This window comes from Herpailurus yagouaroundi, unplaced genomic scaffold, assembly GCF_014898765.1.
Source record: "Herpailurus yagouaroundi ecotype Mexico unplaced genomic scaffold, PumYag 180, whole genome shotgun sequence".
NCBI classification, from domain to species: Eukaryota; Metazoa; Chordata; class Mammalia; order Carnivora; family Felidae; genus Herpailurus; species Herpailurus yagouaroundi.
Window position 1 is genome coordinate 1,887,894 of NW_024412411.1, and position 20,966 is coordinate 1,908,859.

The 20,966-nt window shown below is 44.7% G+C and overlaps 2 protein-coding genes across 8 annotated transcripts in view; one reads left to right on the top strand and one right to left on the bottom strand.

Annotated features, from left to right (window-relative positions):
- Window positions 1-6,045, bottom strand: part of NUMA1 (nuclear mitotic apparatus protein 1) — a 72,928-nt gene extending 66,883 nt beyond the window's left edge. Inside the window, exon 1 of the mRNA XM_040489182.1 lies at window positions 5,957-6,045. The gene's annotated coding sequence lies outside the window, so the exon portion shown is untranslated. The remainder of the gene's footprint in view (window positions 1-5,956) is intronic.
- Window positions 6,046-6,163: 118 nt separating this feature from the next.
- LRRC51 (leucine rich repeat containing 51) lies at window positions 6,164-20,231 on the top strand. 7 transcript variants are annotated; one of them, XM_040489215.1, is made up of 7 exons: window positions 6,332-6,398; window positions 10,506-10,551; window positions 12,999-13,081; window positions 13,742-13,879; window positions 18,458-18,663; window positions 19,598-19,746; window positions 20,014-20,231. In XM_040489215.1, exons 4-7 carry the CDS (start codon window positions 13,816-13,818, stop codon window positions 20,153-20,155), a joined length of 561 nt encoding a protein of 186 aa, XP_040345149.1. In that variant the 5' UTR covers window positions 6,332-6,398; window positions 10,506-10,551; window positions 12,999-13,081; window positions 13,742-13,815; the 3' UTR covers window positions 20,156-20,231. The 7 variants fall into 7 exon arrangements, with proteins under 7 accessions (XP_040345154.1, XP_040345150.1, XP_040345148.1 ...); XM_040489216.1 differs by lacking the exons at window positions 6,332-6,398; window positions 10,506-10,551 and adding an exon at window positions 6,182-6,276; XM_040489214.1 differs by lacking the exon at window positions 10,506-10,551 and having other exon boundaries at window positions 6,308-6,398.
- The last annotated feature ends 735 nt before the right edge of the window (window positions 20,232-20,966 follow it).

Below are 20,966 nucleotides of genomic sequence, written 5' to 3' on the forward strand. Positions count from 1 at the left end.
AACCATGAATGTAACACAGCTGCCCAAAACACCAGCGCAGGCTTGGGTTGTGTTAGAAGACAACTCTGTGCCCCACTTTTAAAAAGCAAAGTCAGAGTCCACGCAGCTAAAGAATGAAACAACTGTGGTGAAAAGTCTAAAAGTCATGTATCGTAGCAAATGTGAGGGAAGAACTACAGATGTTTAGTGAGGGAGAACACGAAAATGTGTTCAAATATATGCACACTTGTCATGCAGGTGAAGAGAAAAATGTATGTGTTCTGCAGGAAGACAAAACCAGAACTAGTGAGTAGAAATTACAGAAAGATAGAGTTCGGTTTGACATAGGGAAAAACTTTCAGCATAGTAAGAAAGTTAAGAATGTGGGTTATGGAACCCAGAATGCTTGGATTAGAACACCAACTCCACTTACACTGTATGGCTTTGAATAGACTACTTAATTTATTTGTGTCTCAGTTTCCTTGCCTGTTAAAGGGAATAGTAATAATGACAGTATTTACCTCATAGAACTTTGGGAAGCAGTCACGTAAAGCACTTAGAACAGAGCCTGCTCACAGTATATCCTGAAGAAAAAAACAATGTTAACTATTGCTATGACTGTTGATATAATAAATGAGATAACCTGAGAATCTTCCCACTAAATACACCTGGAAATGCTTAGAAAAATATAATAAACATCCTTTTAGAGTATGCCAATTAAGTTACTATCTCTCAGCTCCACACCTACCCTGTTACACTCTGCTCTGTGACACTGGGGCTTGGACTCCGCCAACCCTATCACACCTTTGCCAGCTGGCTCCCTGTTACGCTCTGTAGGAGGTGCTAAAGGGAAAATGGAAGGCAGGAACTTCCTCCTTCGTATGGCCTGCTGTTTCTTGACAACAGCAGTTGGTTCCTTCCCACTTCTTGCTAAACTCCCAGAACCAGCCTCAATGCACCCCCCTCAGAGGCACCAGCACCAGCTGGGCAGAACTCAACCAAACCTGGCTCCTCCAAGCCCTTCCTGCGAACACCTGAGAAACCAGCAGCACCAGGAGACGCCCTCTCCTCAGAGAATCAGGGCGTAGTTCCTCCAGATCCCTTCAGACTTACAGGATCTGAGAACTCCAACCTTTCTTCCCTTTGTTTTTCGGCCCTAGATGAAGTAGCTGCTTAATGCAGTTATTACATCAAAGATACCCTTTTTGCTTGTCCAGCCCTCCAGCAAGGCTTTAAACTAATTCCCTTTACTGAGTTCACTTTTAAAATAGCTATGTGTGCCGGGGCGCCTGGGTGGCGCAGTCGGTTAAGCGTCCGACTTCAGCCAGGTCACGATCTCGCGGTCCGTGAGTTCGAGCCCCGCGTCAGGCTCTGGGCTGATGGCTCAGAGCCTGGAGCCTGCTTCCCATTCTGTGTCTCCCTCTCTCTCTCTGCCCCTCCCCCGTTCATGCTCTGTCTCTCTCTGTCCCAAAAATAAATAAAAAACGTTGAATAAATAAATAAAATAAAATAAAATAGCTATGTGTGGTTTCTATTTTCCTGACTGGATCCTGATACATAGATAAACTGAGCTCACAAGAAAGTAAGGAAGTCCCAGGAAAAGCGACCTGACAGCATAGCTATCCTAGCAGTGTAAAGAATTTATAACCACCTCTTTGTCCAGGAGACAGATTCTGAGCCTACAAAGAGCAGCTGAGATCCCTATACAAAGGCTAAGACATTCAATAAAGACAGACCAGGGGAAAAAAATCTGTCCACAGGGAAATAAGGAAGATTGTCTTGCTCACCTAGTGAAGTGGGAGGAAAAAACCCTCCTAGGAATTCAAAACCATAGTCGTTTTGTGGCCTAAGCTCGTGGCCTGAAAATCTACAAGTAGAGAAAAATTACATACATTTTGGTCCCAGATTGGGACTAGCCATGAGTGCCCAACAGAAGCAACCACAAAGTTGCTCCAGAAGATATATGAATGGCCAATAAATATGTGAAAAGATGTTCAACATCATCAGTCATTAGGAAAATGCAAATTAAAACCACAGTGAGATACTACTACACCTCCATGAGAATGGCTAAAATTAAAAAGGCCGACCATACCAGGGTGCCTGAATGGCTCAGTCAGTTAAGCATCCAACTCTTGATTCCCCCTCAGGTCATGATCTCACGGTAGGTGGAACTGGGCCTCATGTCAGGTTCCATGCTAACGGCACAGAGCTTGCTTGGGATCCTCTCTCTCTCCACCCCTCCCCTACTTGCACTGTCTCAAATAAAATAAACTTAAAAAAAAAAAGCCAACAATACCAAGTATTCGTAAGAATATGAAGCAAACAGAGCTCTCACATACTGCTTAAATGGTGTCACCACTTCAGAAAACTGGTAATTTCTTAAAAAATTAAACATATACCGCCATACAACCCAGCCATTCCACTCTGAAAAGGAAAGTATACAAACACTCAAAGATTTATACATGAATGCGCATAGCAATTTCATTTATAACATCCAAAACCTGGAAACAACTCAAATGTCCATGAACAGTGAATAAGCAAAATTACCTGATACAACCATATAACACAATACTATTAACAAATTACTGATATATGCAACTAAATGGATAAATCTCACATGCATTATGCTATGTGAAAGGAACTAAGCCCAAAAATACAACTGTATGATTTAACTTATATAAAATTCTAGGAAACACAAATTAATCTACAATAGTTCCTGAGCCAAGGTGAAGGGAAACATGGACTGTAAAGAAGCACACAGAAATTTTGGGGAGTGATGGTACTGCTCTATAATTTGATTGTGGCAGCTTTTGATAAGTGTATATACATCTTTCAAAACTTTTCACTACAAATAAAGTTTACTGTACATAAATTATCCATAAGCAAAGTTGACTTAGACTGAGGGACAGAGCACAGTGGGGGAGGGGCAGAGCGGAAATCTGAAGCTGGCTCCAGGCTCTGAGCTGTCAGCAGAGCCTGACACTGGATCGAACTCACCATGAGATCGTGACACTCAACCAACTGAGCCACCCAGCTGTCCCATGACCGCTAATTTTTTTATAAAACTTATGCAAGATATGAAATCCCAGACTGAGGAATCACTATAAACCCCCAGTAGGATAAAATTAAATCCACACCATGTAATGAAACTGTAGAACACAAACAACATGGGAAGATCTTTAAAACAGAGAAAAATGCAGGTTACCTAAAAAAATGATAGTTAAATTGTGAACACATTCTCAAAAGTAACAAAAAAAGCCAGAATTTCAGTAAAATAACGTTTTCAACATGCTGAGAGAAAATATTTGGAAGCCTAGTACCCAGCTAAACTATCAAGACTAAAGAGTAAATAGGGGCGCCTGGGTGGCTTGGTCGGTTAAGCGTCCGACTTTGGCTCAAGTCATGATCTCACGGTCCATGGGTTCAAGCCCCGTGTCGGGCTCTGTGCTGATGGCTCGGAGCCTGGAGCCTGTTTCAGATTCTGTGTCTCCCTCTCTCTGTGACCCTCCCCTGTTCATGCTCTGTCTCTCTGTCTCAAAAATAAATAAGCGTTAAAAAAAAAAAAAAAGTAAATAAAGATGTTTCCCAGAATAATGTTTACCACTAACTGACCCTCACTGAAGAAAACATCTGAAAGATACATTCATCTCTTTAACAAAAATGGAACAAAGTGCAAGAAAGAATTGTGACAAAACAAATAGTAAACATGTAACGGTAAAATGAAAAACTCACTGCAGCACAAAACATAATACTGTTGGGGCGCCTAGGTGGCTGAGCTGGTTAAGCACTACTTCGGCTCAGGTCATGATCTCACGGTTCATGAGTTCAAGCCCCACATCTGGCTCTGTGCTAACAGGTCAGAGCCTGAAGCCTGCTTTGGATCCTGTGTCTCCTCTCTCTGCACCTCCCCCCCCCCTTTCTCTCTCTCTCTCTCAAAAATAAAATAAACATTAAAAAAATTTTTAACATAATGCTATTACAATACAGTAACAATTATTATCACTTAGAATTGTTCAATATTGAAATAGACTGCCTTTGGGAGTTGTCTCATTCTTGGAAGTGATCATTTTTGGGTTCAGACAACACCTTTTGAGAAGTTCGGTATACACTGGAGAAGAGACTTAAATAAATGACCCCCAATATAGCTACTGACCACAGGGTGTTATCAATTAGACACAGCTGTCAAAACATTCCCTGATCAGTTCTGCGTAGCCACCTGCGGCAGGGCTTGCCCCTATCCTAACAGTTCTAGAATTCAAGTATTAGTTCAAAGCATTCTTCTCGCTCCCATATTCCATAAGTAAAGAAGAACACTCTAGATAGAAATGTTTCTTATATGAGCTTTCAAGTAATATCTTCTAGCTTTGGGGAAGTACAGCTTTGGCTTTTGATTAAGATTAAGGAATTACAATTAGTCATCATTTGCTTAAACTTGGGCCAAGAAAAGAGTACTTTAGGGGCTTTTACAGACAAGTACGTGCTTCTTCCTCTAACGAGGAAATACCATACAGGAACAGAGAGGGAAGGAGTACATACAGTAATCCCTGCTGACTGAAAGCTACCTTGCTTGATCTGAATGTTCCCTCCAGGTTCCCGTATATTCACAGCAGTAAAGATCTCCACAAGGTAGCCCCAATTCCCTTCCCAACAAGGTTTCTGCCCACCACAAAGTAACACACATGACGGTCCAGAACTTTGGAAAGACAGGACCAGGCAACAAACACCAGAGAGAGGAAAACACGGATCAAAGCAAGTATCACATTTTTAGAAGGCAGCCCCATTCCCCACAAAAAGAATACAGCAGTTCAAAAGCCACTAAATGGGGGCGCCTGGGTGGCGCAGTCGGTTGAGCGTCCGGCTTCAGCCAGGTCACGATCTCGCGGTCCGAGAGTTCGAGCCCCGCGTCAGGCTCTGGGCTGATGGCTTGGAGCCTGGAGCCTGTTTCCGATTCTGTGTCTCCCTCTCTCTCTCTGCCCCTCCCCCGTTCATGCTCTGTCTCTCTCTGTCCCAAAAATAAATAAAAATGTTGAGGAAAAAAAAATTCAAAAGCCACTAAATGAAAATGGGAAAGCCAGGCTCCTATTTCCTTTCAGTCCATGAAAGCTCATTCATTTCAAAGCATACGTTAATGGCCATGACATGTCTCACTCATAGCTGTCTAGGCATCAGGATAAAGGGACAAAAGACACTGTCTCCACCCAGAAGGACAAACGTGCAGACACTCTTCCAATGCAAGATGAGAAGTACTCTTCCAGAGGTAATGAAGACGGCGCACCCAGAGGAGGGAGCATCAAGCCAGTTAGGTTCTTTCCCACCCACAACCTTCACACATTTAGTCATAAATTTGTACTTTCTAAGATGTTTCCATGAAACAACCTACCTGATTTGACCCTAAGAACAACTCACACACAGCCCCCACACGGCCCCTCCCCCTCCCCCCCTCAAGCCAACCCTCAAACACCCCAGTACAGCCAACCACGCACTAGCTATGTAATCCTGGCCAAGAAAACGTTATAAAATACCGCCGGTTCCCTGTCTCTAATAAAGTATAACAGGAAAATTAGGAATATTAAAAAGATGATCCATATAAAGGGTGTGGCACAGTGTCTGAAACGTAGTTGGTGCTCTGAAAACGTTTACTACCAATATTACTACTGCTATTGTTAACAATAATAGGCGGAGACTTTCCTGGGACCTCTCGCTCACAAGCCTTTCAGGAACAGGGACTACCCCGCACCCCAGTCGTCCTCAGACAAAATTCCACGGACACACCCCCAAACAGACCCTCCCACTATGCACGCCGGCACCTCCCCTCGGAACAGGCGCCCCTCCTCACACACCTCACCCCCGATAAATCTCCCCAGAGTAGGTTACGAAGGAGGCTCTCGGCTCGCACCCGCCTCTCCAGCACCCCCTCCAGCACCGCATCCCTGCGGGCGCCCAGACCGAACAGCAGCCGCGGGCCCGCGCCGGTTACCTGGCCGCGCGCTCCCGCAGCGCCTCACGCTCCCCCGGGATCGTCTTCGTTGCGGACTCGCGCCAGCGCTCTGAGCGCACAATTAGTTTAAACTATGGCCCCGCCCCCTCGCACCACCCTCTGATTGGCCCCTGTCGGCTGGAGTTTCACGCAAGGGCACGCTTCAGGACCCGGGAAAAGGAAGTGTGAAGACCACTGGGAAGAGAGAAGCGGTGTCACTACTTCCGGAAGCCGGCCGCGACTTGAAAGCAAAGAAAACCACAAATCCCAGCACCTCCCGCGGCTTCGGAGACCCGCCCCCCGGCGAACTACAACTCCCGGTAGGCATCAGGGAGCACTATCAGCGCTTAGCCGAGTCGCGGTAGCGAAGGTAGTTACTATGGAGTTAGGCTGAGGAAGCAAGATGTAGTGGGACGCGGAGCTGGAGGGAAAGCAACGGCGGGTGAGTCGGGCGGGAAAACAGGAAATTCACTCAAAGGAACAATTCGCTCTCTATAGAGAGGAGAGGAACACACAGAAAGATTAAGGAATTTCCTTTCTCGGGGACCTGAGATACCCCCGCACACACCCTTTACCCCTTTAACAACAAACAAGACACAACGCCCATATGGAATAGACCGGAGCGGGGAGGGGAGGAAAGGGCACCGAGATACATATCCATACAGATTTACAGATTTGGGGGCGCTTAAGAACATCCCCCATCACAAACCTAGGTCCCCGCTCCCCAATACGAATGCTTCAAATCCCTGACACTGGGAGATCTGAAACGCCCTCAGAAAATGGGTTGATTTTTTCCTTTGATGAACTGAGACCTCTTCAGGACATAAGTAAACTACAGGCCCTAATACTGGAGCTGTATGAGGCTTGAAGTGTCTCTTTCCTTACAAGCAGGAAAATCCTAGAATACAGCCTCCTTCTGAGTCAGCAGCATCTTCCCACACAGAGTCATTGGGGGTCGGGGGGGGGGGGGGGTGTCTGAGGACGTTTCAGATCTCCCAGTGTCAGGGATTTGAAGCATTCGTATTGGGGAGCGGGGACCTGTCCCTAAATTATCTCTTCTCTCTTTACCTCCACTATGGTCTGTTTCTCGGAGCTCTACTGTTAGAGTTTCATTCCTTTTACAGTCTTCATGATGGATTACCTTTGGCAACTTACCAGCACTTTCACATCCAGTCTCTTGAATTTTGTGAGTCAAGGATATTTATTCCCATTTTACAGATTGGAAAACTGAAACCCAAAGAGGAGCAGTAACTTGCCTGAGGCCACACAAGTCAGTGACAGCTAAGACTAGATAGATCCCCAGTTCTCCAACTTCCAGCTGGAGTAGATTGAACTGCCTCAGAGAAAAGAAGCCTTTATGGCCTACATTGGGGTATTTACACTTCAGGCAGAATGAGTCCAAATCTTCCTTGAGAGCTTAAATGGGGAAAAGGAACTAGAAAGACTGGAGACAATGGGAATCAAACAGATTTAACAAAACTAAACAGGAAATTATCTGACTAATGCAACATCCACATCTGATGCTGCCATGAATAGCTGGCTTCTGGCTGGCTTCTAGGTGGCTGGTCCACTTACTATCTTACAGTCCCTCCAGGCTTGGTTCTAGGCCCACTTCACACCTCCGTATTCTCTTTGGTATTCTAATCCACCTCATTCACCACCTGTACACAGATGTACACAAGTATGTGTCCCCAGCCCAGCACTCATCTCTAAGCTCCAGGTCTATCTAGCCAATTGCTTCTTCCAACATCTTCGTGTATCTCACAGACAATCCAAACTCAACACATCTGCAATGGATCATCTCTATGTACTCCAAGCCTGGATTTCTTACCATGTTCTCACCTCTGTCCAACATTATGGAAGCCAAAAACCCAAGAGCTATCCTTAATACAACTTCTATTTCGCATCCATCTCAAAGTTCTGTCAGCTTTACTTCTTAAATAGGACTTCTCTCTGGTCCTAGCTACCATCACATCCTTCCTGCCTTCCTTCCCAGCCATTTTGCATGCTGCAGCCAGAGTAATCCTTCAAACCACAAATGTGATTTTGTTCACTACCCCCAACCCCATTTAAAAATATACCTGTGCCTTCCTATTGGTCTTAGCATCAAGCAACATCTCAGCCAGGCTCCTGTCTACCTCTCCAGCCCCCAGTCTAATATATATCCTTCCCTTTCTCCTCTCTAGTTATATAGCCTTCTTTGAGGTCTTCAGCGTTGATTTCCAGGTAATCTTTCACCATAGAGCTTTTGCACATGCTGTTTTTTCTGCCTGGAATGTTCATCTTTTCTCCCTGCTATAATTTATACTTATCCTTCAGTTTTCTCAATCACTTCTTTGGAAGGTCTTCTCTGACTGCTCAGACCAGGGTCAAATCCTTCAATTATACAAGCTCATGTCCCTCTCCGTTATAGTATTATTACTGTTGCATTTTTAAAAAATTTTTAAATGCTTGTTTTTGAGAGGAGAGAGAATGAGTGGAGGAGGGGCAGAGAAGGGAAGAAACAGAGGATCTGAAATGGGCTCTGTGCTGACAGCAGAGAGCCCGATGTGAAGCTCAAACTAACAGACCATGAGATCATGACCTGAGATGAAGCCAAATGCTTAACCAACTGAGCCACCCAGGTGCCCTGCAATTTTTTTAAGTGTTTATTATTTAGAGAGAGTGCACATCTGTGCACAGGGGAGGGACAGAGAGAGAGAGGGAGAGAAAGAATTCCAAGCAGGCTTCATGCTATCAGTGCAGAGCCCTATGAGGGGTGCAAACCCATGAACTGTGAGATCATGTCCTGAGCCAAAATCAAGAGCCAGATGCTTAACCGACTAAGCCACCCAGGCGACCCATCGTTGTTATGATTTTTACGTACTGATTAAGCACCTACTACTTGCCACCACTTTGGCATATGAGAAAAACATGGTTCCTGCCCTGGTGGAGTTTATGGACATACAGATGGTAAACAGATAATCTTAGGAGTGCTACCATGGCAGTAAGTATATGAGTCCAGAAGAGAAGTTCCACATCCAGATTGGAGCGTATATATAGGCTCAAAAGGTGATACCTGAACTGAGCCATAAAGAAGTAGCAAGGCAAAAGGAGAGAGAAACTGTATTCCAAGCAGAGGAAGGTAGATGTGTGGCAACCCAGTGGCAGGTGCAAGGAACTTAATTCAAGTAGGTGTATTAGCTGGGCTGCAGAATTAGAGATGAGGAGCAGCGATGGCAGTAGAGAGGTAGGCAGGAGCTAGGTTGAATCTTGGACTTCCCTATGGCACCTGGAAGTATAACCTCCCACTAGAGTATGTGGTAGACTTTTCATGCCATTCTTTGACTTTTCTTCCACCTGTAGTCCCTGACCAGAAACCTTCTCTAGGCCAGGCCATTTAGTCTCTTATCAGATCTCATCTGATTATTCCCAAAGCTTCTTATGCCATTGTGTTGCTACTTACCTGAGAGGGAAGGAATAGGCTATCAACAAATCAAACTCCAATTGTTGTAATTTCCAGAAACTGAAAACAAATTTCCATCAACCTAGGATTGGTTAAAGTTAAGTAAATAAAGTAGGATACACACAAATTCTGTGAAATACTCTACAGTTATTAAAAGGGTGAGAGTCTACAACATTTTTTAAAGTTTATTTATTTTGAAAGAGAGAGAGTGGGGGAGAGACAGAGACAGAGACAGAGACAGAGAGAGAGAGAGAGAGAGAGAGAGAGAGAGAGAGAATATCCCAAGTAGGCTCCACACTGTCAGTGCAGAGCCCAATGCAGGACTCGATTTCATGAACCATGAGATCATGACTTGAGCTGCAACCAAGAGTCAGATGCTTAACAGACTGAGCCACCCAGGTACCCATAGAGTCTACAATAATTTAAAGAGAAAAAAATACATTGTTAGCTAACATTACAAGGACAACCATATTTCAGTATAAAATCAGTATGCATCAAATCATAGACTTTTAGTTTCTACTTGATGTACTTCTCTATGTTGTTTGACTTTATTCAGCTATCATGTTAACTTTTAAAATTAAAGATAAAGTAAAAGATATTTCTATTTTGGAAGAGAAAAATTCCAAAACAAGACAAGTATTCCTCTAAAACTGTCATTTGTCAATTTAACCTGGATAAATGAGGAAGGCACTGTGATCTGACTGGTTATGAGGCAGAATAGCAGCTGGGAAAGACAGACTCCAAAAACGCAGCCACTGAAGTGAGCAAGGCAGCCTCAGGTTTTTGTCAGTTTGGGTATACCTACCCAGCAGCCAGATTTACCATGTGACACCTGAAGACGCAATTCATTTCTTCCTTCATTTTTCCATTATCCATTTGTTCATCAAGCCTTTAGTGAATACCCATTCTTTGCTAGGCTCAGTGCAGAGTAATGGTGGGAAGAGAGAAAGAAGTCTGATTTCTGTCCCTGCCCTTGAGCTTACAAGGAAGGAATAGGAAGTAGTTTATAAAGAAATGTACAGAGAATACAATTGCTTCTATGTATTAAGCACCTGCTGCAGGACATAGAACAGCACTCAAAATAGGTTTGTCTCCATTTTACAGGTGAGGAAACAGGCTGCGATAAAATTTTGTTCAAAGTATAATACAGGTATGTATCAGTTAGCTACTGCTGTATAGCAAACTATCCAAAACCATACTTTAAAACATATAGCTTAAAACAATACACATTTATTATTGCTTCCAAGTCTTTCAGTCAGCTATGTTTCTTCTGGTCTTGGCTCAGCTCATTAATGTGTCTGCAGGCACCTGTGGGTTGTGTGACTATCCTGAACTTGACTTGGTATAAGCTGGCTATTGGCTAGTCTAGGATGGCCTCAGGTGGGAACACTAGCTCTCTGCATGTATCTCACCTGCACGTTTCTCACATCCCACCAGTAGGCTAGCCATTTTCTCTTGGCACAGGTAAAGAGCAAGAGGGCATGCCCTCTCTTTAAGCTTCTGTTAGTTTCATATTTACCAACATCCCATTGGTCAAGGCAAGTCATATGGCTGAGCCCAGCATGAAAGTGGATAGAACTACAGAGTTATAGGGCAAAAAGGACAGATACAAGGAAGACCATGAATAGGAACAATCAAGGGAATCAATCTATAGGACACATTGATCAATTTTTTTCTGGAAAGACAGGCTTCATCAGAGGGTACACTAGGCTTGGGAACTGAAACATGATTAACATTCACTAAATAGGCAGCTATTTCTTAGAACTTGATGTGGGCTGGTTTGCCACAATCGATGGAATCCTAGCAGGCTTTTCTGTGCCCATGACAGACAGGGTTCTGTTATTTACTATCTTGGCTTCATTCCTTCTGGTCAGGTACAGGGCAGCAGCCACTCCACAAATGTTTGCAGAATTGAATCGAGTTTCTTACTGTGAACGAGGTGTGGACTGAAATAGCTGAACCTGGGAGCCAATTGTTAGAAAGAACAGCTTAGCATCAACACTCCCAAAACAGAAATCCTTGTATTTGGCAGTTTCTCATTCATTCCTCCCACGAATATTTCTCGAGCGCCTGTTGTAAGCCAGGTTCTGTGTCAGATGATGAACAAAATTTAGTGCCAGCTCACAGCCTGGGCTACTATTTAAATGGAGAAGAGTAATAACCCTCTCCACCTGGCAATTTACCTAACTACTTGGGGCCCCATGTTTAATACTAACGCATCCAGAAAAATGCATCAGGAGCTGGTGCAACACAAAATTCTAAGTGAGGTTCTCGATGGTCAAGGAAACTAATGACAAAATTCTGCCCTTAAATATTCTAAGCTAAAATCCACGTCCAGTAGTGCAGAACTCTGGGGTCCCAACCCAGGACTTTGAGAAAATTATCCAATCTCTCAAAGGCATCGAACCTGTTGTAGGTGCTCAAGTGGAATGGGCTTCTCTGTCTCAGTGAGAACACAAGCCAGGTTCCTGTGTCTGGAAAAACATGTGTTCTTTGTTGTCTGTCTGTTGATTTGATACCTAAAAGATTCTGGTCTCCCTAATCAACCCACCAGTTCCAATTTAACAAGAGAATTCAGCTGTGAAGCGACTCAAGGTGACACTTCCACGAAGCTCAGTTGAGACTGCTGCTTTTTGAGAGGAAGACATCATTCAGTTTCCATTCTTCTACACATGTGAAATCACCAAAAAAAAGGAATTTACTTGAACTGTATTAAGTTGAATTATAAGCTATCAAGTCCATGGTTTTTAAGGGAAATTTCATTTTAAGAGAATGCACGGATTTCATTTTCTGCGTACAACCTGTTTGCTTCTTTGAATCAAATGATGAGAACTCCATATCCTAAGGCTTCCCTTTTTACTTTGGCTGCCAGGAATTTCAGAGATAATATAGGCCGTTTCCTAATTGTTAGATACATCTCTCTCCTTTCTTCTTTAATTTGCCTTCTAACCTTTCTCTTCCATGTTTCCATTTGCCACTAGTCATCCATGGCTGTTGAGCACTTGACAGGTAGCATGTCCACACCAGGACATGCTATGTTAAGTGTAAAATGTCTCAATTATTAATATCAATTATATGTTGAATATTTTGGATATATTGGATTAAATAGATTAAGCTTCATCTGTTTCTCTTGACTTTTCATGGCTACTAGAAAATTTTAAACCATATACTTGAAAAAAATTATATATGTGGCCTGCATTTGCAGTGTTTGTTATATTTCAGTTGAACAGCTCTGTTCCGTAAATCATCCCGTTTTATGCATGTATTGTTGTTGTAAACTACCTCAAATCCTTCTGGAAAGCAGATGAAGTATAGTAACTGCAAAGGCGATGATGGCAGTGGAAGCAATGAGGAAGGGGAGGCTGACTGGGACATGCACTTGTTGGTCTATTTGTCTTTTGTTTGTATGTGTCACATTCAAAACCCCTTGGTGTAAAGTGTGTTCAGCTCTCTTCTTCCCAGGTGAGTAGTATTCTCATGGCTCTCTCCAGTCTCTTGAAAATTTCTGTTTGAGTTCATTGGAATTGGAAAGGATCTAATAAAACAATTCACACCACATTGTAAATGACTGATAACACTGTGTTCACCCCTCTCAAGGGGTATTTCCATTTTAACAGGGAACAATCCCTGAACCCAAAGGAATGAATCCCTAATGGTGGAGTTTCAGGCATCAGTGACAGGTGAGTGACTGAAGTAGACTCTGGTTTTATGTGTATGTGTTTATATACATATGACTGTATTCGGGATGTGGCTGAAAATAGAGTCTATTGAAAGGAAATGGGGCTGACAGACATAGGGCCTATGGAAAGGAAATGGCGCTGACAGACAAGCTGAGCAGAGGTAACAAGTCCCCAGCTGGTCAGATTGCAAAGGGCTGTCAGACACCTGATCCAATGCAGGTGCTCAGGAGTTTGTTAAGCAATAGAATAGCCCAGTTGATGTCACCAGAGTGTAGGTACCAAGACAGCCTCCATGGTAACTACTATGGAGTAGCACAAAGCGGGGCTCAGAGTAGGATGCAGGAGGCTATGATTGCAGTCCACACTGACTCATTGGCTTAACTTTCGGCAAGTGCTTTCATCCTGGGGTCTCAGTTTCTTTGTGTAGAAAGAGAAATGGGTGTTACAATTATCAATGAGCTCTAATGGATGTAAAAGTTCTCTGAGAAGTAGGAAGGTGCCCTACAAATGCAAGGAACCATGCTTAATATCTTAAAATAGAAATGCAGCCAGGCAAGCCTTGAGTGGTAGAGGATAGAAAGGAAGGGTGGAAGGCTATGGGGATACCAGAAGGCCTATGCCCCTTGTACCTGCAACACCAGTCCTTCTCTGTCCTCCCAGGCTGAACCCGGACTCCCAGGGCCAGTGCTTACACCTGACAAACGATGGCCTGAGCTATAAGCAAAGAGGACTATATGAACACTTCAGTGCAAGAGCCCCCTCTTGACTACTCCTTCCGAAGCATCCATGTGATCCAAGGTCAGCCCACAGAGTACAGCACTCCACTCACCATAGCAACAGGCTGGGTATGGTCCCCAGGGAGAAACCAGTCTTCTACTTAAAAGCCTAAATTCCTGTATGCTTGCAATTTTGTTGTTTTGGGGAGGAGTAGGGGTAGGGAGGTGGTAGGAAGAGGTGGTAGGAGTGGGAGGGATAATTGATCCTCTTTGAAAGAAGCCAGCCTACAACAGTAAAGTCAGGTGGAAGAAAATTAGGAAACCAGTCTATCAGCCAATGGTTTTATTCTCCTGTTTTTACCTGAAGAGACGAAAAAACTAATGAAAACACAAGCAGAACCCTCTCTCCTCTAAGGACACAAGCCTATTCTGATCACTGGTAAAACATGCAAGGTCTCGTTATTAACAATGGGCATGTTTCCAGTTTAAATATTTATTGACAAATATCTTATATTCATTCCAGTCATATCCAAGTTTATTCCATCATCACCCACACTTATTTCAGGTTTCAGCACTGCCCATGCTCATTCCCATTTTGTTATTCAATGTCCTTGTAAATAGGTGGCTCATACTCTTCAGGAAGGGACAGAAAGAGAGAGAGAGAGAGAATCATATTCTCAGGAGAATATGCTTCTTCCCAAGGGAATTCTGCTGTCCCTAGACTTTGCCATCTGCCCTCACAGAATACATGCTGGCACCCACATATCCTAGCCCCAGTATCTGGCTTTGGTTTTCTCACATAGGCAATTGGTGACTAATTTTAAGCTCAGAAAAAAGGCAAATAGTTATCCAGGAGGTACTAGCCTTGGCTTGTGTTTAGGGCACTACTGGGCTCCCACCAGCCACAGTGGTAACTCATGTTCTGTCATGGACATACACTCACCTACCATGATCTTTATTGGGCACTGCATCACTCTTAATTGATATAGTCTGTGTTTCACAAGGGTTTGAGCTGTAATGGTCATATACAAGATAGCTGAGGTGACAAATAAGGGAATAGCTGAGTGGGGAATAGCTTTGTCCTCTATGGAACCCTCAGAATAAGGGGACAATCTACTACAACCAAGAATAACCACACAGCACAAACCATGATCTGTACAGATGCCCTTTCATTGAATCACTAATATTTACTGAGCACCTATTTAGTAAGCACATGTGTATACACACATGCCAGGCATTGTGCTCCTTGCTGTGTGTTGTAAGGAGGAGAAAAAGACAGGTGCATCCAAGCCCCAAAGGCCCTCTGGTTCCACAGAACTTGTGGAAAGAGTTTAGGAGTACTTGATAAACTATTTGCTTGAAGTAATCGATAGATGGATTATAGACTCTGAAATGGCAGGGACTTTAGACCACATCCAACCCAAAGTCCTCTAACTTCTGCTCGCTTGTGAACCTACAGTGGTAAGGGAGTCCCCTATGACACCCACTTACCAACCCCTCCCATTATGAGGTGAGGAATGATGCAAAGTTATCATCAAACTAGCTCCCACCCTCTAGAGACACGTGGAAAAGTTGCACAGCAATCTTTCAGAGATATGAAGACAGGATCACATTTTCCCCAGTCTTCCTGGGGCTGAACACTCCACAGTTCTTTGGGCACTGATATTTGTGGTCTGTTTTCCAGACCTGCCTTGGCCTACTCTGAACAAGGCAGCTTCAACAGATCCTCAAGCAGTGCACTACCGTGGTGGAGTCTAAGGGAACAGAAGTATGTAGCAGCGGGATACCCCATTCCACCCTTGATACCAGCAGCCCCAATAGGAGCCTCAAGTTTTAGGCAGCACAGTCCTGCTAGTGGCTAATTCTGAGCTAGAGATCAGCCCATGCTTGGTGGCATTCCTCAAGCTGCTGCCTCATCAGACTGGATGCTAATCCATATGGGTTTATTTTAACCCTTTTATTCAGCTGTGTCATTTCATTGGGGGTTCTTGGGATATGGTGGTGGGGAGGGGACAGGATAAGGAGTTTATTCATGAGCTGGAGCACTCTGCTCCAGTGCCCTTCTGCCACCTCCCCCCAACTTCCTGCTCACTCCAGCATTAAGGCAGAGAGCCATCTGGTGGATGCTGCTGGATGTGCAGCAGAGGAGGAGAGGAAGTTAACACTGGGAGGAGGGGATGGGAAGGGAGGAAGCATGTCCAGTGCGAGTTGAGGGGAGTGACAACAGCTGGCCAGGCTCAGCAAACCCTAAATACTTACTTCCCCTGAGGCAGGTTTTGACAAGTAATGAAGGGCTTAGGGAGACCAGGAAAAATGTAGTCACCTCAGCCATAGCTGGTATCTGGTTCTGGCTCTGCCACCATGAATTTGGGCAGGGCCTGTCCTTTCTTTGACCTCATTTGTCAAAACATGAGTGGGGGCCTATACAGATGGATTGTAAAATTAGTGTTCCCTATTCTCTCTCCTCCTTAACCAAACTTTCTGAGGGTGTTGTTTACACTACCTGCTTAGATTTCCTGAACCGTCCCTTCACCCTTGAACTCAGTCCAATCTAGCTTCGTCCCCAGGCCCTCGTCATTTCATTGAAATAGTCCTCACCAAGGTCACAAGGAGCTTCTGAGTTGCCGAAATTAGTTTTCAGACCTTATCTCCTGAAACTCACACTTATAAACTATGGATTCCCCAAGCATCTGTAAAATTATCTTCTCGAGGTTCTCCCTCCGATTATCCATTACTATTTAATAGATTCCCCTTCCTCCTTGTCCCTTCTCTCTACCCTCACTCGTGTGGAATCTCATCTATTTCTCTAACTTGTACACCTTCTATGCTAATGATTCTCATCTCTTTCCTGAGCATCAGACTTTCATATTCAGCTGCTTACTTGGCTTCTCCACCTTTTTGTGCTACAGGAACCTCAGACACACACCAAGGCCAAGCCTTCCAACCCCAGTTTCTATCTTTCTAATTCCTTATCATTCACACAAACAAGAAACTGGGCACTACCCTTGATTATTCTTCTACTCTTAACATCCAATCAATCATCAAGTCATGCTGATTTTCTGTTCCACTTCATCTCTTGTCTGGATGACTGAAAGAGCCACATCAGTCCTCAGTCCCATCCACTCCCTTTAATCCATACTCCACACTAAAGCTTCAGAATGATCTTTCTGTAGGGCACCTCGGTGGCTCAGTTAAGCGTCCGACTCTTGACTTCGGCTCAGTAAAATCATAGCTCTTATTATCAGGCACCAACTGTGCCTTGTACTGAGTTCTTTTGTGGAAGAGGTAGCTAAACTACAGCACTGATTTTTCATGAACTCAGGCTCAAATTTTAAGAAATAAAATTTCTTATCTAGGATCCCTATCTCACAGTTCATGAGTTCAAGCCCCACATCCAACTGTGCACTGACAATGCAGAGTCTGCTTGGGATTCTCACTATCTCCCTCCCTCTCTTTAGTAGTATCTCATGTAGTATCTCTCTCTCAAAATAAATAAATTAAAAAAAAAAAAAAAAAGAATGAGGGGCTCCTGGGTGGCTCAGTTGGTAAAGTATCCAACTTTGGCTCAGGTCATTATCTATGGTTCCTGGGTTCAAGCCCTGCATTGGGCTTCCCACTGACAGTGTGGAGCCTCCTTGGGATTCTCTCTCCCTCTCTCTGCCCCTCCCCATTTGCATGTGTTCACTCTCTCTCAAACATAAATAAACTTAAAAAAAAAGATCTTCTACATTGAAAGATTTGAATCACCTCATTTGCTTAAACCCTCCACTGGCTTCCCATTGCCCACAGGATAAAGTCCAAAACACTCAGCCTGGCATTCAAAGCTCCTTGTCTTTTTCCCCCTTGCCCACCTTGTGCAGCACATGCCCATATATACACACTGTTCCACACCTCATGCCTCTTCTCCTGTCATGCTGTTCTCACCCTTTCCACCCTTTACTTGGTTAATGTCTCCTGATCCACTGAGTTCCATCGCAGGTTTTAAGTTCCCAGACTATGTTAGGAGCCCCACTTCATAGTTCTGTTGCTGTTACATTGCCAGTCTGTTTTCATCTTGCTGGTATGAGCTCCTCCAAGGCACAAACAACTGCTTCATCCCTGCCCTGTTACTCATACAGAGTTTGGCATAGACCATCTCTCATTTTGTTTACTGCTATATATCCAGTATCTGGCACATACACAGTTGCTCAATATTAACGCGAGAGAGAGGACATCAGAATGTGTTGTACTTTAGTGAATGCTATGGGCTCCACCAGCGGATAAGTCTAGGTTTTGTGCTATCATCTCAGTTCAAGCCTGACAACTCTGGGTTCTTAACTTCCATAAAATTAAGAGTGATTTTGCCTCCCTCAACCCCTCAAACAGGGGTGGTACACAAAAGACCCAATGATATGATAGACATGAGGGGACCATGTGACCCAAACCAAGAGTTTGGGATGGGAAGTCTTTGACCCTCAGTCCAAGCTTATTTGGATTCCTGGGGCCTATGGGACAGGGTCCTGGACTATTGGTAGAGTCATACTAGACTCAAGCATGGAGCTATGGTCCTGCTAGCCCCTCCAGCTATAGCTTAGGCTATAAATCCACCCAGCTCTGTCCCTTCCCAATGCTAAGACAGAAAAGCAAAAATGATAACCCAAGTCTTACTTTGTCCCCACAGATCTGACAAGCGAGGAGCCAAGAACAGGGCTACGACCACTAAGGCACTCAAAGTCAGGGAAGTCACTGACCCAGTCCCTGTGGCTGAACAACAATGTCCTCAATGACCTGAAAGATTTCAGCCATGTGGTTTCACTGCTTCTGGAGCATCCAGAGAACTTGGCCTGGATCGATCTATCCTTCAACGACCTGACTTCAATTGACCCTGTGAGTACCCAGCCCTGAGAGTCCAGTCAGGATGGGCTTGATCCCACCTTTTCTAGCTCCCAGCCTCTCTACTTCCCACATATTATCAAAGAAGTAATGAGGCAGTGTGATACGGTACAAAGTACATGGCTGTGGGCTCAGAGAGATGTAGGTTCAAATCCTAGATCTTACTGTGTGACTTTGAGCAAGACACCCAACCTTTCAAAATGTCAGAATCCCTGTCTGAAAAAATGGAGAGCATATGCCAGCATCATAAAGGTTTTGTAAGGATTAAATGAGAATTATGAAAAACAACTGGAACATAGCAGGCTGCACTAAAACCACAGCTCTTGTTATCTGGCACCCCCTGTGCCTTGTGCTGAGTTCTTTTGTGGAAGAGATAGCTAGACTGCAGCACTGATCTTCCATGAACGCACACTCAAATTTTAAGAAATAAACAGAACTGGCCCTTTCTTGTCCAGGATCCCTATCAGAGGGAAAGCAGCTAGAGAATGACTTGGTAACTATTCCCCAGGTGTAGAGATCCCAATTTAACTACTATTTGAAAGCTTCTCTTTTGTACCTAGCATGATGTTCTGTACCCCATCCCGTTGTGAAAGAATCTTAAATCACTAAAGATGAAAAGGCCTTCAGTGTAGGGCCAGCTAAGGCTCAAGGAGAGGCAGGAGAGCCCAGGCACCTGGCAAGTCAGTGGCTATGCTAGGAACCAGGATCATATCTCCTGCACCTTAGATCATAGCTCTGTGTCAATGTGTGTTAGCCCTTCAAAGCTAAATGAAAAGTAGGTTGGAGTCGTCTGCAGTGGCTGCAGCGGAATGGCATAGACTGGAAATCAAGTTGTTTCTCAAACTCTTCCTTCTTTGCCCACAAGCCAGTCCTGAGCACAGATCCAGGACCCTGTCCATTCTGGCTTTTGGTTTCCTTCCCTCAACAGGTCCTGACAACTTTCTTCAACCTCAGTGTCCTCTATCTCCATGGCAACAGCATCCAGCGCCTGGGAGAAGTGAACAAGCTGGCTGTCCTCCCTCGACTCCGGAGCCTGACACTCCATGGGAACCCCATAGAGGAAGAGAAGGGGTATAGGTGAGCGCCCTGCCCCTGGGCTGGGCTCCCCTGAGGGGGAAAGGAGGTGGGAAGATAAGAAGTCCAACACCATTATTCTGCCATGCTGGGACAGGGAAAGGAGTAGAGACCTTTAGGCATTTCTTGCCTATCAGGAGAAACTCTGTCATCCCCCAAATTATACTTAAGTTCCTCCATTCCTTGCAATTAGGGGAGATAGTGGCAACTGGTGGAGGGGGAAGGAGGTTCTGGTGCAGGGTTGGCCCCCAGCCTGAGTCTTCCCCACAGGCAATATGTGCTGTGCACCCTGCCCCGTATCACCACATTCGACTTCAGCGGGGTCACCAAGGCAGACCGCACTACAGCTGAAGTGTGGAAGCGCATGAACATCAAGCCCAAGAAGTTCCGGATCAAGCAGAATGCACTCTGAGGTTCTCAGGCCCCAGCAGTCCTGAGAGGATGGTCAGTTTGGTTTAACAATAAACGAATTGAGCAGTTGAGCAGGTGCGAAGTCACCTGTGTCATGTAAAAACGTCCTCCAACTCAGGCACTTGTCAGTAGCTCCAGTGTTATTTGGCTGAAAGAGGGAGGCAGTGAAGGAAAAGGCCTGTTGCAACACCTGGGACATGGGGGACCTGGGTTTACTGGTATGTCCTTGGGAGACTTACCTCTCTGAGCCCTTTCTTTACTCTTCAATTCAGACATGCTGGGGTTAGAGCTGTTTCACAGAGTGCCAAGTTTCTGTGGAGATCCCTCAGAGAAGACGACAGGCTGTGATCTTTGAACCCCCCACTTCGATCAGATCAGGGTATTTCTGCTCTGTCTTACATGTCGGGATTCTGCTTGAGATTTCATTTGATAAAGGGAATCTTCTGCTTGAAAACATTGGCTTGCTGGCTCCATATCAAGTATTCTTGGTCTGCCTTTATCCCCCAACCCTGGGCTTGTTGGTAATTCCACTGAATTTGAGGCAGGGCCCCAACAGCAAGAGCTGCCTCAGATTCAAGTCTGTTCAGTTTTGACAGTGTTCCCATCACCAAGAAAGGACAAGCATGGTCTTATCCAATCTGATGTTAGCCCAGGCCAAGTTCTGGCTAAGACCGGGGAACCCTGAACCCTTATCTCCTGGATTCCTCTTAATACCCCTAGAAGACATCCCCCACCCCACCCCCACCCCCCGCATCCATCTCACTGCTCACAGACCAGAAGTAGTATCAGGGTGGTGGGCAGGACAGACGGGC